The 15,000-nt window shown below is 43.8% G+C and overlaps 1 protein-coding gene across 1 annotated transcript in view; it reads right to left on the reverse strand.

The window, feature by feature from the left end:
* The window catches only part of LOC143030014 (uncharacterized), a 58,806-nt gene that overhangs the window by 38,548 nt on the left and 5,258 nt on the right, over positions 1-15,000 (reverse strand). Inside the window, exon 3 of the mRNA XM_076193221.1 lies at positions 12,689-13,400. Within this exon, the coding sequence (XP_076049336.1) occupies positions 12,689-13,400 (712 nt within the window). The remainder of the gene's footprint in view (positions 1-12,688; positions 13,401-15,000) is intronic.

A 15,000-nucleotide genomic window follows, 5' to 3' on the forward strand; every position in this document is an offset into this window, starting at 1 on the left:
CCCGCAGCGCAGCGATACCGAAATTATTTCAGCCCTGGGCGGGAGTCGAACGTGGACCACCGTAATGGCAGGCAACTCTAACCACAGCGCCACACACGTGTGTACATGCAAAGCCGGGTCCACACTTGTTGCATTTCCACGTATCGCATCATCTTTGCGTACCACCTAGTGATACGATACGGTGCAACAGGGTATTGTACCACTTGTTGCGTATCCGCCTGCTGTATCCGGATGCGCAACAAGTGGGTACAATACCCTGTTACACCGTATCGTATCATTAGGTGGTACGCAAAGATGATACGATACGTGGAAATGCAACAAGTGTGGACCCGGCTTAAGCGTGGATGTGCTTGCATGAGTATGTGCATGCATGCATGTGTGTGTGAGCGTGTGCGTGTGCGTGTTCCGCGAGCAGCACAGCCCGACCTATTTCAACGAGATGAGGATTCCTGTTTTATCAACCTCCTATTTATTAAGTTCGGCGAATGACTCATAAATAATAATAAAATTAAATTAAATTAATAAACTAATCAAATAAAATAAAAATCGATGGCTGTTCCCGAGAACCATGTTTACCCGTTTTCTTTCATTTGTCCTCTGTCGCATTGGATATCAGCGGAAATTTGAAGAAGTAGTTTTCCGTTTGTAGTCTCGGCAATGTTATTGTTTTTTATTTTATTTTACTTATGGTAATTATTTCTCCTCTCTCAGTCTCTCTCTTTCCCCTCCATATCAAACGGAGAGAGAGAGAGAGAGAGAGAGAGAGAGAGAGTGAGTGAGAAAGAGAGAGAGAGTGGGGGAAAGAGAGATAATGTTCATGTGTATGAACTTGATAGACAGAATAACATAAACAAACAGACGACACGTGGCCGAAGAGAGGTATCGGAGAAGCGAACGCAAAATTAGCTTTGTTTCAAAGAAGCTCCCTTCCCCATCGTCATCCCTTCTCGGTGATGTCATGTTATCCCGGGATGTTTTGATGATGTGATTGCCCACATTTGACATGAGCCGTGCCATGGTGATTTTTGACACTGTTAAACAGGATTAGGTTAGGTTAGATTTTCTTAGGGTAGGTTAGGTAAGATCAACTCAGATTTTATTAGACTAGGTTAGGTTAGGTTAAGTCAGGCTAAATTAGGTTAGGTTTGGTTAGGTAAAGTTAATCCAGTGGTAGCAGTGCCTCTTAGTTTGGGGAAGGAACCTACTGAGAAAGAATTCTTAGCAAAGCGAAGAGCAGGCTATCATAGAACTAAGTACTGGCAATATATTTTGATTCATTTCTCTGATAAAGACAGAAAATCCGATTGATATCAAGTTCGACATTTTGAAAATTTGAAAAGAGGACGGAATTATGTCAGGTGGAGCTGAAAGAAAAAATGAAAAGAAAAGAAAAGAAAAATCATTACAGCCCTTCAACATAAAACCTTCCCTGTAACAGACAGACAGACTGACCTGTAGACATAGACAGGTCCTAGAACACAGTTTACGCAATATGCGAACGCCTATGGTGTTTACAAAATTGAACCAACCCTCATTTTTATTTTATTATTTTTCCAGCCTGGTGTGAACCCGCGATCCGGTTTAATTTACCATTACAATTTCCACAACAGTCCTGTTGTGCGCAAATAAAACACTACTTTGTCAATAAGGATACAATCATTGGCCAAAAAATTTGTCACGTTTAACTGAATGTTGTTGAGTCTGCAGTGATGCATAAGCGCCTGGCGCTGTGTGCTATATTTCGTCCAGTGTATGAGTGTGTGTCTTATAGATATTGTAGTGTTTCAGGTGTTGCACTGGGGAGGAAATACGCCAGTGATAATAAGGATCTAGATGGGTGATGTAGGTGGAATTCATCCTCAGCCTTGCTATGGCGATTTCCTCCCGTCTATTGCTTCTGTATGATGTTGACCAGTCTGTTATGTGCTCCTTTTGTTTATGTGTGATGTGGAGATTGTCCCACTGGTGTTGCCAGTGGGCGTGTAATTGTTTTCTTAAGATTGAATTGAAAGTGCCTATGTCTATGGGTATATCTATAATAGAGTCATTTTCTAACGCAGATTTGGCCAGCGTGTCCGCTTTCTCGTTCCCGGAGATCCCAATGTGGCTGGGAACCCAAGAGAGAGTAATGGACTTGTTGGTCGTCGAAAGTGCGCTAATGATTTTGCCCAGGAGAGAATTCCCCATTTGGTTACCTGACTTAATTGACTGTAATGCACTCAAAGAATCTGAGAAAATAACAAAGTTACTATGTGTGTCAGATTGAGCCTTTTCTATCGCTTTGGATATTCCGAAGAGTTCGGCAATATAAATGCTCGTATGGTCCGGCAATCTGAACATCATCCGGGTTGTGGAGCTATATAACCCTGTCCCTGTCTTACGGCCACACTTGGAACCATCCGTATACAGTGCCCTGTGGCCAGTGTACCCGTTGATGACTTGTAGGGTCTTCTGTCTAAGTTCTTCCACCGAGCACGATTTCTTCTGGAGGTCTTCATTGATGTCGACGTTCAGGGTGATCTTTTCCCACGGTGGTATGTGGAACGTCTTCAATTTTTCAATAGACCACAGTGGCACTGAATACTGCTCGCACAAGGATCGGATCCTGATGGAAAAGGGATTGAGGCTGGAGTTGGTAAAGTGTTCGTATTAGTACGCCGCCAGCTTGCAGGGATGTCGTGGGATACGAAGCACTTTGGCGGCGTAGCAGAGTGTAAGAAGTTCGCGCCTGTAGTGGAAGGGGGAACATTGGCTTCAACTTCCAGTCTTTTGATGCTTGTGCAGCGTAATACTCCAAATACAATTCGCAGGCCTTTGTTTTGAATGGTGTTCAGGGGTTGTAACGTGGTTGTTATTACCGAACCATAAATCTGACACCCATAGTCTAATTTAGGACTAATAAATCATTAGCTAAGATTTCCTATCTGCTCGCCAATTTGTGCCCGTTAGTTTGCGTAGCAAATTAAGTCTCTTGTTGCACACATCAACTAAATACTTTACATGGGCCTTCCAGTTTAGCCTGGAGTTCAGTTTCAGGCCAAGGAAAAGGGTTGAATTTTGTACTGGAATGGGATTTCCATGTAATAGCAGATCGATTTCTGCCTGGGCTCTGCGTGAAAATACAACCACTGTTGACTTTACTTCCGAAAACTTAAATCCCCATTCGTCAGACCATTCCTGGAGCGAGTCCAGGGCAAGTTGTACGCGAGAGCCGGAAAAACTAGCGTTCGATGAGGAATGCCAGATTCCGACGTCGTCAGCGTATAATGAGTATTTAAGGTTCCGAGGTGGAGCAGGTAGAATATCGTTAATAAGTAACATAAATAATGTGGGGCTCAACACACTTCCCTGTGGTACGCCATTTTTTTTTTTTTTCTTCTTCTTTTTTTTTTTTTTTTTTTTTGTATGCGTACTGATGAAAAGCAACCTTGAATTTTGACAGAGAATGTTCGCTCTAGTAAAAAGTTTTGAATAAAAATAGGGAGATTCCCTCTAAGGCCAAGTGCATAGAGTTTTTCGAGGATACCACGTCGCCATGCCATGTCGTAGGCTCTTTCTAAATCTAAGAAGCAAGCTACAAGGAAATCTTTTCTCTCGAAACTTGAAAAGATGTCATGTTCTAAGTTGAACAGATGGTCGAGATTACTTCGATTTTTCTTGAAACCACACTGGGCAGAAATTATTAAATTTTGAGATTCGAGAATGAATTTTAATCTGTAATTGACCATGCGTTCTAATACTTTGTATAAGCAGTTGGTAAGCGCTATAGGGCGATAAGAGGAAGGACTCTTTGAGTCCTTTCCCTTTTTGAAAATAAGTATGACTTGGGCATGTCTCCATGTTTCTAGGAAGTCATGATTAATCCAAATATGGTTGCATAGTTCCAGTAATTTGTTGAGCGAGATTGAATTTAGATGTTGCAGCATCTCATACCTAATCTCATCCGGGCCAGCAGAGGTCCCTCTACACGAGCTTAAAGCCTGTTTAAGCTCGTGTAGTTGGAAGGGAGTATTGTATTCGTGGTGTGTATGTGTACGGGGGACCAGTGGCTCTGCATCCAGTCTTTGTTTATGCTGTAAGAATGTTGGCGAATAGCTATCTGTATTGCTTGTTTGTCTAAATGTATCTGCTATTATGTTTGTGATGTCTGTGGGCGCATCTACAAATGTGGTTCCTATCGTCAAAGTTTTTATGGTAGGTGCATTTTTGCCGTCAATTCTTCGGACGGCTGACCAAATCTGCGTTAGAGGGGTGTGCATGTTGATTGTCAAAATTAAATCACGCAAAGACTTTTGCTTGGACTGTTTAATGATTTCACGGGCCTTTGCTTACGCCTTTTTAGAAATAATCAAGTTAGGTAAAATTGGGTTCTTTTTTAAAGTTCGATAAGCACTATTCCGATTGTAAAGTGCTTTTCTGCAGTCTGATGTCCACCAAGGAACTCTATGCTTGTGAAATGCCGAAGGTCTTTGGTATGTGCTTATACGCTGAATTCAAAATGGATAATGTTAAATTGACTACTTTGTTATCCATATTGCCCCCTGTGGTGTTGACGTTGGTAGTACGCTGACATATTTCCCAGTTGGCTTTCGTCATGATGAATTGAGACAGGGAGGGGGTGGGTTATCTCCATAGGCTGGAGCAGCCGTAACGTGGTCATCCCCTATTTTTAGGATGACTGGGAAATGATCGCTGAGTATGGTGTCATCATGCGTAGTCCATTCTATGTCGTCAGACAGCACAGAAGATGATATGGATAAATCAATGCATGAAAATGTGTCCCTAGCATTGTCTACACGAGTGGGATCGCCAGTGTTTAGGAGGACCAGGTTGTTGATGTTCAGAACTCCCTCCATCTGCTCCCCTCGAGCACATGTTCTATCACTCCCCCACATGTGATGGTGGGAGTAGCTGTCTTGTCAGGTTATTTACCTCCTGTAGCGGGAATGGTTGGTCGGGAGGTAACTATATGGAGCAGATGGACGCAAGTTTGTTCTGTATTTTTATTTTGACAGCGACTGCTTCCAAGGTTGTGGATAGTGGCAGCTCCGCTTGGGGAAGGCAGTCGCTGAGAGCAACTGCCCCCCCCCACCCCCTTCAGGCGCGAACCTGTCCTTCCTACTCGTATAGATGGTAAAGTTTTTTAGCTCTAATTGAACACTGGGATTTAGGAATGTTTCCTGTAGAAAAAAAGGGTTGATTAGAGAGTTGAAAATAGATAAGTCATTTACTTTACTTCTAATATCTCGGCAATTCCACTGTATGATTTTCATTTGATTTGATTTGATTTTTATTTATTTTTATTATTATTATTTTATTTTATTTTTTTATTTTTTTATTTATTTATTATTGTTATTTTTTTTTTTTTTTCTTTTTTTTTTGCTTCGATTTCTTACGTTCTTGGCCTTAGCGGGAGAGGTATGTTTTGCCCCCGATGCTCGGTCTTGGCTGGATACCGGACTTAATAATCGTTTGCAGGAGCTGGCGATCTCCATGGGAACATACTCTTCCGTATGTGTAGGCACACGTAGTGGAAGCTCTAGGATAGTCGGGGAAGGAAGGTGCGAGTGCGTGGTTTGTTTGGTACGTGGGTAGAGATCTTTGTCCTTATCGGAGTGCTTGCTTACAGTTTGTGTTTCAATGGTTCTGTACGTTTTCTTAACTGCAGAAGCATAGGAAGTTGCTCCGGAGGGACTAGTTGGGGTAACTTGTCTTTCCATCACACGCTTCCGTGCTTCGTAGAAAGAGATGCCACAAATTGCTTTCTCTGTACAAATTTCTTTCTCTATTTTGAAGGTGGGACAATCTCGGGAGGTGGATGCATGCTTGTTGTTAGAGGGGCAGTTGACACATTGAAACACATTTGCAGAGCAGGCATCTGTAGGATGTTCGCCTGCACACTTACCGCACACGATCGTTTGGCTACGACAAAACTTAGCAAGGTGACCATATTTAAAACACTTATTACAGCGCAAAGGGTTGGGGACATATGGTCGTACTGAGACATGGATGTATCCAACTTTGACATGGTCAGGGAGGGTTGTAGAGTTGAAAGTGAGGATGATAAGGGGCGCGTTCACTCGCATGTTCTTTTCCCGGTCGAGTCGCGTTATGAATTTGACATCTAGAATCCCTTAGTTTTTCATTTCTTCGAGGATGTCAGCCTCGTCCATGGTCATCAAATCCCTGCAACGGATTACTCCTCCGCAGGAGTTGAGTGACCTAGGGAATAAGGCAACAACATCGAAGGTATGAAACTTCTTTGCCTTAAGTAAGTCGCGTGTAGCTTTCCCAGAGTTGGCGTTAACTTGAAGACCTCCGCTTCTAAGTTTCCTGACCTGGTTGATATCATCAGTATAAAAAGACAGACATTTCTTCAGAATAAAGGGACTGAGTTCAGCTAATCGAGTTTGGTCAGAGTCGATATTAGGGTCGTCAGGAGAGGTGTTTTTTGTTTGCAGAGGTAAAGTTGAAGACTCCATTCTGCACGTCGGGGTGGGGGACAAGCCCCCTGGTACACAAGAAATGTGCTCAGAAGAGCCAAAGGGGACAATACAATAGGGGTCACACAGTTCCTTGGCGACTGGCGACAGCCGCGTGGAACGACACGCTGTGAGCCCAGTGGGGACGGGTCACTACTCCAAACTACAACAGATTGATACTAGATTTCGCCGGGCCAGACGACCAAGGAGTCTCACGAGCCAACAAGGTCTCGTGCGGATCTCGGAGAGCTACGAAAAGACGGAAAGGTCAAAGAGAGAAAGAACTGGGAAATGCCCAGAAGCGGGTAGCAGTGTATAAGTGCCAAGATGAAAGCCATCCAACTTAACGTTGGATTATAAGAATTAGTCAACTCTAGAGAGCATCCCTATAAGTATGACTGCCTTTGTGCAGATGCCGACTATATGCTGATAAATGATGCTGACGTTTGGTCCTGAAACGCTCATCAAAAGGTCTTTTATTATCGCCCTTTTATTACGACATCTGGTAACTTCGACAAAAACGTCACGTTATCTGAGGGCATAGAGGAGAACGATAGCAATCGTAGCATTTTAATATGGGTCACATCATATACTGTGACGATTCTTGGCAGGCCCCATCAACACAGACACACGCATACATACGGCTACACAAACTAGAAACTATACTAAATAAGAATTGACTAAATTCACCTAAACAGACTTGTCTACCATACATCACTTAGGACATACGATAGAAAAAACAAAAGGTGACATGTTATCTCTCTCTCTCTCTCTCTCTCTCTCTCTCTCTCTCTCTCTCTCTCTCTCTCTCTCTCTCTCTCTCTCTCTCTCTCTCTCTCTCTCTCTCTCTCTCTCTCTCTCTCTCTCTCTCTCTCTCTCTCTCTCTCTCTCTCTCTCTCTCTCTCTCTCTCTCTCTCTCTCTCTCTCTCTCATTCTGTCAGGCCGCCTCATATTCGATCAAGCGCGTGTTTACAGTCCGTTCTGGCAATGCACACACACGACCACATGTATAGGGAGGAGAGCTTCTCGCTAGGCCGTAATAAGCCGATTGGTTTTATAAACAACAACAACGACGACGACGACAAACAATAATAACAACGACATTCGAACCTCCAGAAGTACGAACCGCCAACACTGGAACCTCCAGAAGTACGAACCACCAACATTCGAGCCTCCAACACTTCGAAAGAGAAGACCGAAGAGGAACTTAGGTCTCATTCCATGTGCTAATCATCACGAAAATGGCGGCAGAATTGGACCGATAATTGTATCAAAGAAGAGAAAAGAATCGAGCGAACTTCAATCCCTTCAAGAATGAGTGGCGCTTCGTGTGAAGAGAATTGGATAATGAGACCTTTTGACAATTTTCTTTTTAAATATTATAATAGTTCAGGAAATACAGAAGAAGGTATTATTCCCTCTCTTGATTAAATAAATTCGTTTACTCATTATAACGAAATAGTTTTTTTTTATTTAACATAATAAAATCGTTTGGATCAGACCATGTGGAAGCCGGGGTTAGGGAGGGGTTATAGTAAAATGGAGGATGAGGGGGAATGGATGTACGTAAGAAACAAAAGAAAACACACACACACACACACACACACACACACACACACACACACACACACACACGATAGAGAGGACTTGTTAAATTAGGACAAGAGAAACACAAGAGGACATGGAAAGAAACTCAAAAATGATAGTCAGAGAAGAGATCTGAAGAAGAACAGTTTTCTACATAGAGTGGTGGACACTTGGAACAATCTGGACAAAAAAATACTGTGTGTAAAAACCATTCATAAATATAAGAGCAACCTGGACAATGGGAGATACAAATGCGGAACACCACGAGCGTAGCTCCCCTTCCCGTAAAATACACCTAGGTAAATACACACACACACTACATACACTACATAAAAAGATTATTTTGATGGTTTCTGTCTGAACTGGACTCTGTTAATCAAAATTAGGTTAAGCAATGTTAGATTAAGGTAAGGTTAGATTAGGTTAGATTAGGATAGGATAGGTTAGGTTAGGTTCAGTTTGGCTTAAATTTAATTAAATTAGATTGGATTTGGTTAGGTTTGGCTAAGGTATGCTATGTTAGGGTGGATAAGGTTTGGCTTGGTTAAGTTAGATTTGTTTGGTTTAGTTAGGCTCGTTAAGATTATATTGGATCATGTTAAGTTAGGGCAAGTGAAAGGCTATGAGATGTATATTAGGGCTTGCCATGAGCACTATACTGAAAATAAATTTGACATAAAAGTTTATCCATTTTACCCCTATCATCTTCTTTTCATATCATTCCTATGTAGAGTTGTTATCAGTTATTGCTAGTAGTGATGTCAGTTCTTATCAGTAGTGTATAACAAACCACAGACGCACAAGGATAGAATCGCTGGTGAAGTACAATCTACAACGTCAAAAACCGACTAGATTTGACAACATATGAAATATAAGATAACATATGACATCAGCGTGAGATTACCAACAACGATAGAAGCGGTGGTTAACTAGAGTTCATCATAACAGCCCCAGGTAATACGTCTTCCTCCACGCGAACTGGCTCTAGGTGGTCCTCAAGTGGGAGAGTCGAGGTTGAGAATCGAGGAGCAGAGGGGGAGGGAGTCCCGAGGAGGAGCGAGGAGGAGGAGGAACGAGGAGGTGGAACGGGAATGTAAAGGAGTGAGGAGGAATGGGAAGTGGAGGAACGAGGACGAGGAGCGACAAGGAGGAACGAGGGGGGAGGTGCGAGGATGATCGAGGAGGAGGAGGAGCAGCGGGTGAGAGGAGGAGCGAGTGGGAGGAGGAGCGAGGAGGTGGAGCGAGGAAAAGGCGGAGCGAGGAGCTAGGAGGTTCGGGCAACTGGGGCTGGAATCTGAGGAGCTCCCAGACCAGATGCCACCAATAAATGGGTAATGAGAGCCTCCGCTGCTTCTGCCGAGGAAAGAAATGGTGATAGGAGGAGGAGGAGGAGGAGGAGGAGGAGGAGGAGGAGGAGAAGGAGGAGAAGGAGGAGGAGGAGGAGGAGGAGGAGGAGGAGGAGGAGGAAAGGGAAAAGGAGGGAGGAAAAGAGGAAGAAGACAAAGGAGGAGGGGAAGAAGAAGGAGGAGGAGAGTCAGGGGGTAGGAGAAGGGAGGAGGAGAGGGAAGAGGAGGAGGTTGAGGAGGGAAGAAGAGAAGGAGGGGAGAAGAGGGAAGAGAAGGAAGAGGGGCAGAGGTCTAGGAAGAGGGAAGAGGAGGGGTAGGGGGAGGGAGGAGGAGGGGAGGGGAGAAGGAGGAAGTAGGGAAGGAGGAGGAGGGAAACGCAGGAGAAAGAGAAGGGGAGGAGAAGGAGGAAAAGAAGGAGGAGGAAGAGGAAGATATGGAGACAGAGAAAGAGGAAGAGAAAGAGGGAAAAGGAGGGGAAAGCAGAATGAAAGGGACGAGGAATAGCAAGACGAGGAGGAGAAGGAAGCGAAGGAAGACTGAGGAGAGGAAGACCAGCAGGATTATATAAAGCTGAACAAAGAAGAAGAGGAAGAGGAGGAGGAGGAGGAAGAGGAGGAAAATTAGAAATGGGAGAAGATAAAGGGGATAAGAGAAAGGAATAGAAATAATAAAAGGAAGAGGTGGAGACATCAGACCTATCCTTACTTACTGCCTCCGTGCTGAGGACGCGAAAGAATGACACGAATTAAACTCCATTCCATCAGAAGATTTGGACCGACTCTGAACGGGTTCCTTGTGTCACCGTAAATACAATTCCAGCCGAGATGGAGCCCGTAAGTCAATTTTCCTTCCCTAGTGGAGAGGGCAAAAGAGAGAGGAAGAGAGAGGGAGAGATGGAAACAGAAAAAGAGAGAGAGAGAGAGAGAGAGAACGACAAAAAGAATGAGAACAATGAGAGAGAGAAATAGATAGAGAATGAGAAATAGAGACGATGAAAAAGAAAAGGAAAAGAAAAAAATATCATGACCGAGGGAAAGTGAAAGCGAAAGAGGGCGAGAGCAAGAAAGAAAGAGACCAAGAGCGAAAAAGAACGAGAGAGAGAGAAAGAGAGAGAGAGAGAGAGAGAGAGAGAGAGAGAGAGAGAGAGAGAGAGAGAGAGAGAGAGAGAGAGAGAGAGAGAGAGAGAGAGAGAGAGAGAGGGGGGGGGAGAACGAGTCGTGGGCGGTGTTGTGTATTTCGTTGTAGATGACATAATTGATTTCCCGGTCGGTTAAATATATCCTAGAAGAACCCTGAGATGCAACGATCATCACATACATAAGTATAAGCGTTGAAATATTTTCGAATATAATGTGGGTAGCCTACGCCAGGAGTTGCCGATTAGCTGCAGCCGAAGTCGTCACCTTTGCCCTATGCGGCGCTTGGGCTGTTGATCCAGGAAACTTACGGTCACTGTTGGAAATCGTACAGGACTGCGGGACTCAAACCCACTACTAAGCAAATGCGAGATCACCACGCTTCCGATTATGCCACCAGCGCACACTTCGAGTGCATGTGATAATATATAAGCTTACACAAGAAACATTACTCAGTAACATTAGCCTGTTATGACTTTGTTCTTCCTGTTGCCAGCCTATTACAGTACTGACTATTATCATCATCATAAAACATAAATGAAAAGGTAGAAATGAAAATCCCAAGGGACCTAAGTTGTTTGGGGATGACTCCCCCCCCCCTCCATCCACTTCAACCGTTAAAAGAGGTAAGCACATCACATAGCGACCAAAAAAGGATATATAAATAAGGATAGAGAAGACAGGAGAAAGAAAGAACGGAAGTGATAGAATCATAAAGTAGAAAATAAACAATTCTGACTGATCATCTGACCAGCAAGGTAATACAAATAAATGTTTGTGAAGTAATATAAAACATCGCATCCACAATAATCAACCCAGCTCTATCCTCCATCGTGTCATAAGAGAAGAAGACTGGGAGACACAGGAACACGATAACACGAAGATGCCGTTGCAGCCACCACACTAACATAAATATGACATTACGTCCATCGTACCACCCTAAGGAACCGATTCATGTGAATAAACAAGCTCGTAATCTTGTTAAGTAAACTCTTCAGGTTCTTATTTGGCGGCCACTTGACTTTGCGGCACATTTTCCGCAGCACACGTACGAGTATATTCGTCCAACAAGTTACCCAATATGGTTTCGTTTCGCCATGCGCCGTGCGCCGTGCGTCGTCCATAAGACGATGTCTTGCTCTCAAATAACCATGAGTGTCTATGGGCGCTTTCACACGTCACGACTACGACCATATTTGAGAGCACGACGGCGTATCGTAGACGATGCACGGCATCCGTGTGAAACAAGCCGATGACTAATCCACTTGCGTGATTTTTCCTCGAAAAAGAAAAAGGATCTACAGCCTATCTCGATGAGCCCCTTCCGTATCTGCTTGTACATTTGTCATTAGCCTGGCTTCCGCCAGGCTATTTCATTCATTTCCATGGTGACCCCTTCATTGGCGAAGTGGATATAAGTGAGTTGATGTGGCTCGAATAACCTCACTCACCCCTACTTGGCAGACGTCACATATCAGTGTAACCCACAGTCGACATTATTTTCTCCCACCCCCTCCTCTTCCCCCATCCCGCATCCTCCACTGAATAGAATTGTATGGCGTCTGCCATAATAGTCTGTATACTCGTAGAATGCATCCCCGTACTGAAGGGTAGCCTTTGCTCGCCGTATTGTCTATCTGCTACTGGGGAAAAAATCCAAATACTTCAACATATTGTAATTATTTTGAGTGGAACTACTTTTTATTCAGAGACGTCAGGAGTGACGAATCCTACAGGTGGATTTCCAGAAGTACAAAACATGAATTAACTTTCCAAAAAGATTAACTTGTACAAAACCTACTGCATTGGGTATTCACAAGACAAACATAATTTATGAGAAAGTGCAAGATAAATCAGACTCACTATCGATGACGATTATTTCCAGAGCATTGCAAGGTACATCGGAAGGAAAGGAAAATATTAACCTGTAAATCTAAAAAAAAAAAAAAAGAATGTGCACATACGTATGTAAAGAAAAAATCCGTCCAGACTAACTTATATTTTGTCGTTCACATATGCCTGACCCGATGCGATTGGGGACACAAACCCTTCACGTGTGGCCATTCCCTAAAAGACCAAAGCGTGCGGACGTTCCACGTTCCCTGACCAAAGGAACAAAGTCGAGGCGAGTACTTACCAGATCGGCGAGTAGTCGTAGTCTGTAGTGGACATTGAAGACCACGAATTCTTACGTGACCTATGGGACGGAGCGGCCAGCCACTCCATCTCCCCCGGGGCGAGCGTACACCCGCTCACGCTGGCGGCCCTGCTGGTGCGGACCATGCCCCAAGGGTCGCTACTCGAGGACTTGAGCCTCGGCGATTTCGGTGCTGATGGAGATGTTTGGGCACTTCGAGGAATGAGAGATCGGTAAGGCGTGCACCCCATCAGCAGTGGCGGCTGCGGAGAACTGCACCGCCGGGTGTAGGACTTCGAGTGAATGGTGTTCCCGTACTCGGAGTTAGTTCCTCCTCCTCCTCCTCCTCCTCCTCCTCCTCCTCCTCCTCCTCCTCCTCCTCCTCCTCCTCCTCCTCCTCCTGCATCAGGAGGATGGGTATTTCGGATGAGCGTGTGCCCTCCGGAAGCATGGACAACCACGCTATGGGTTGCTGTGGGTCTCACCGAGTGAGGCACGCACACCGGAGTGACACCTACACTACAATTCCCGGCACCGCTTCCACCTACAGGCAACACGACTGCTCCTGACGCAGGGCCACCCGTGTTGAGTCTCCCGACGCCGCCGTTGGAGGTGGAAGTCGTGGTTGTCGTCGTCGTGATCGTCGTAGTACGAGGTCCTAAAGAAGCATTCCGTGGGATCAGTTTCAGTTTAATGGGTTTCCATGGATCTTCTGCAAACCAAGAAAAAAATATATAAGTTATTCTTGTTATTGATTCCTGTTTACCATCGTTTCTATCCTAATAACCATTTCATCTCTCCGCATTTCATAGAGATTCAGAGAAGGTAATAATTTAAAATTGGACACTTAGAAATATTCAAAGAAAGTCCTTGTTTCTAGAGATACACGGTACCCAAAGTAAAAATTGCCCAGGTGTAATGTTCTGGTAATGAAGTCTAATGATATAGAGTTCTGCCTGGAGACCTTTTTTTCCATAACGAGACAGCATAAATAAATGTGTGTGTGTGTGTGTGTGTGTGTGTGTGTGTGTGTGTGTGTGTGTGTGTGTGTGTGTGTGTGTGTGTGTGTGTGTGTGTGTGTGTGTGTGTGTGTGTGTGCGTGTGTGTGTGTGTGTGTGTGTGTGTGTGCGTGTGTGTGTGTGCGTGTATGTGTGTGTGTGTGTGTGTGTGTGTGTGTGTGTGTGTGTGTGTGTGTGTGTGTGTGTGTGTGTGTGTGTGTGTGTGCGTGTGTGTGTGTGTGTGTGTGTGAGAGAGAGAGAGAGAGAGAGAGTGTGTATGGACTGTCCAAGCAAACACAAGTCTTGGATATTTAATAGCACGAAGACAATGAAGATCTATACTTACAACGTAAGAACCCTCTTAGAAAACCACAGGCGTTCAATAGAAGAATTAGACAACATCAGGTGGGACATCGTGAGACTGAGTGAAGTCCGGAGAGCGGGAGAAAAACTTATATAGTTACAAGATAGTCACCACCTGTTCTACTATAGAAGTAAGGAAAAGGAAAGATCTAGTGGAGTAGGATTCATGATAAATCGAGAGGATGCTGGTAACGTGGTCAAGTTCAGCTGTGCATCAGACAGGGTAACTTGGATTTTTACTAGGCTGTGTAAAAGGTACACTTTAAAGATAATTCAGGTTTATGCACCAATTTCACAAAGTTGAGACGATGAAATTGAGTCCTTCTATGATTATTCAAGTTAGGTAATGGATCAAGAAAAAAGTAAGTACACGTTAGTAATAAATGACTTTAATGGTAAAGTCGGGAAAAAGATTGGAGATGAGTTGTGCATTGGAAAGTTTGGAGTAGGTGAAAGAAATGGGAGGCGAGATGTTAGTCAATTTTGGAGAGAACTACAACATGAGAATAATGAACACTTTCTTCCAAAAGTGTGTAGGTCGTAAATTGTCCTGGATAAATCCAAATAGAACAACAAAGATGAAAGCAAGAGCGTTAGCAATGTTACGGCCATAAATAAAGTACACATAGGTAGTGACAATAGAATGGTAGGCTTTCATAGCCATATTAAATTTCAGAACCAAGTAAACTAGTTAAAAAAAGAAGGAATTTCAGTTACAAATCAAAAATAGATTCAAAGAATTAACGAGGACACCGTCGAAAGTATGAATTTGAATTAAATGAATATCATTAGGGAATCGGCAGAGAAAGTAGGAAATACAAAAGGTATTAGAGAAAACAAATATCCCAAGGCTACAAATAACCTAATTAGAAGAAGGACTATGCAGATTAAAAGCAGGAGAGACGAAATAGAGTAGAACTAAACAAGCTTAACAACAAAAGGTAGAGATCC

The sequence above is a fragment of the Oratosquilla oratoria genome, chromosome 11, assembly GCF_046742065.1.
Source record: "Oratosquilla oratoria isolate Oo_2021 chromosome 11, ASM4674206v1, whole genome shotgun sequence".
Classification (NCBI taxonomy): Eukaryota; Metazoa; Arthropoda; class Malacostraca; order Stomatopoda; family Squillidae; genus Oratosquilla; species Oratosquilla oratoria.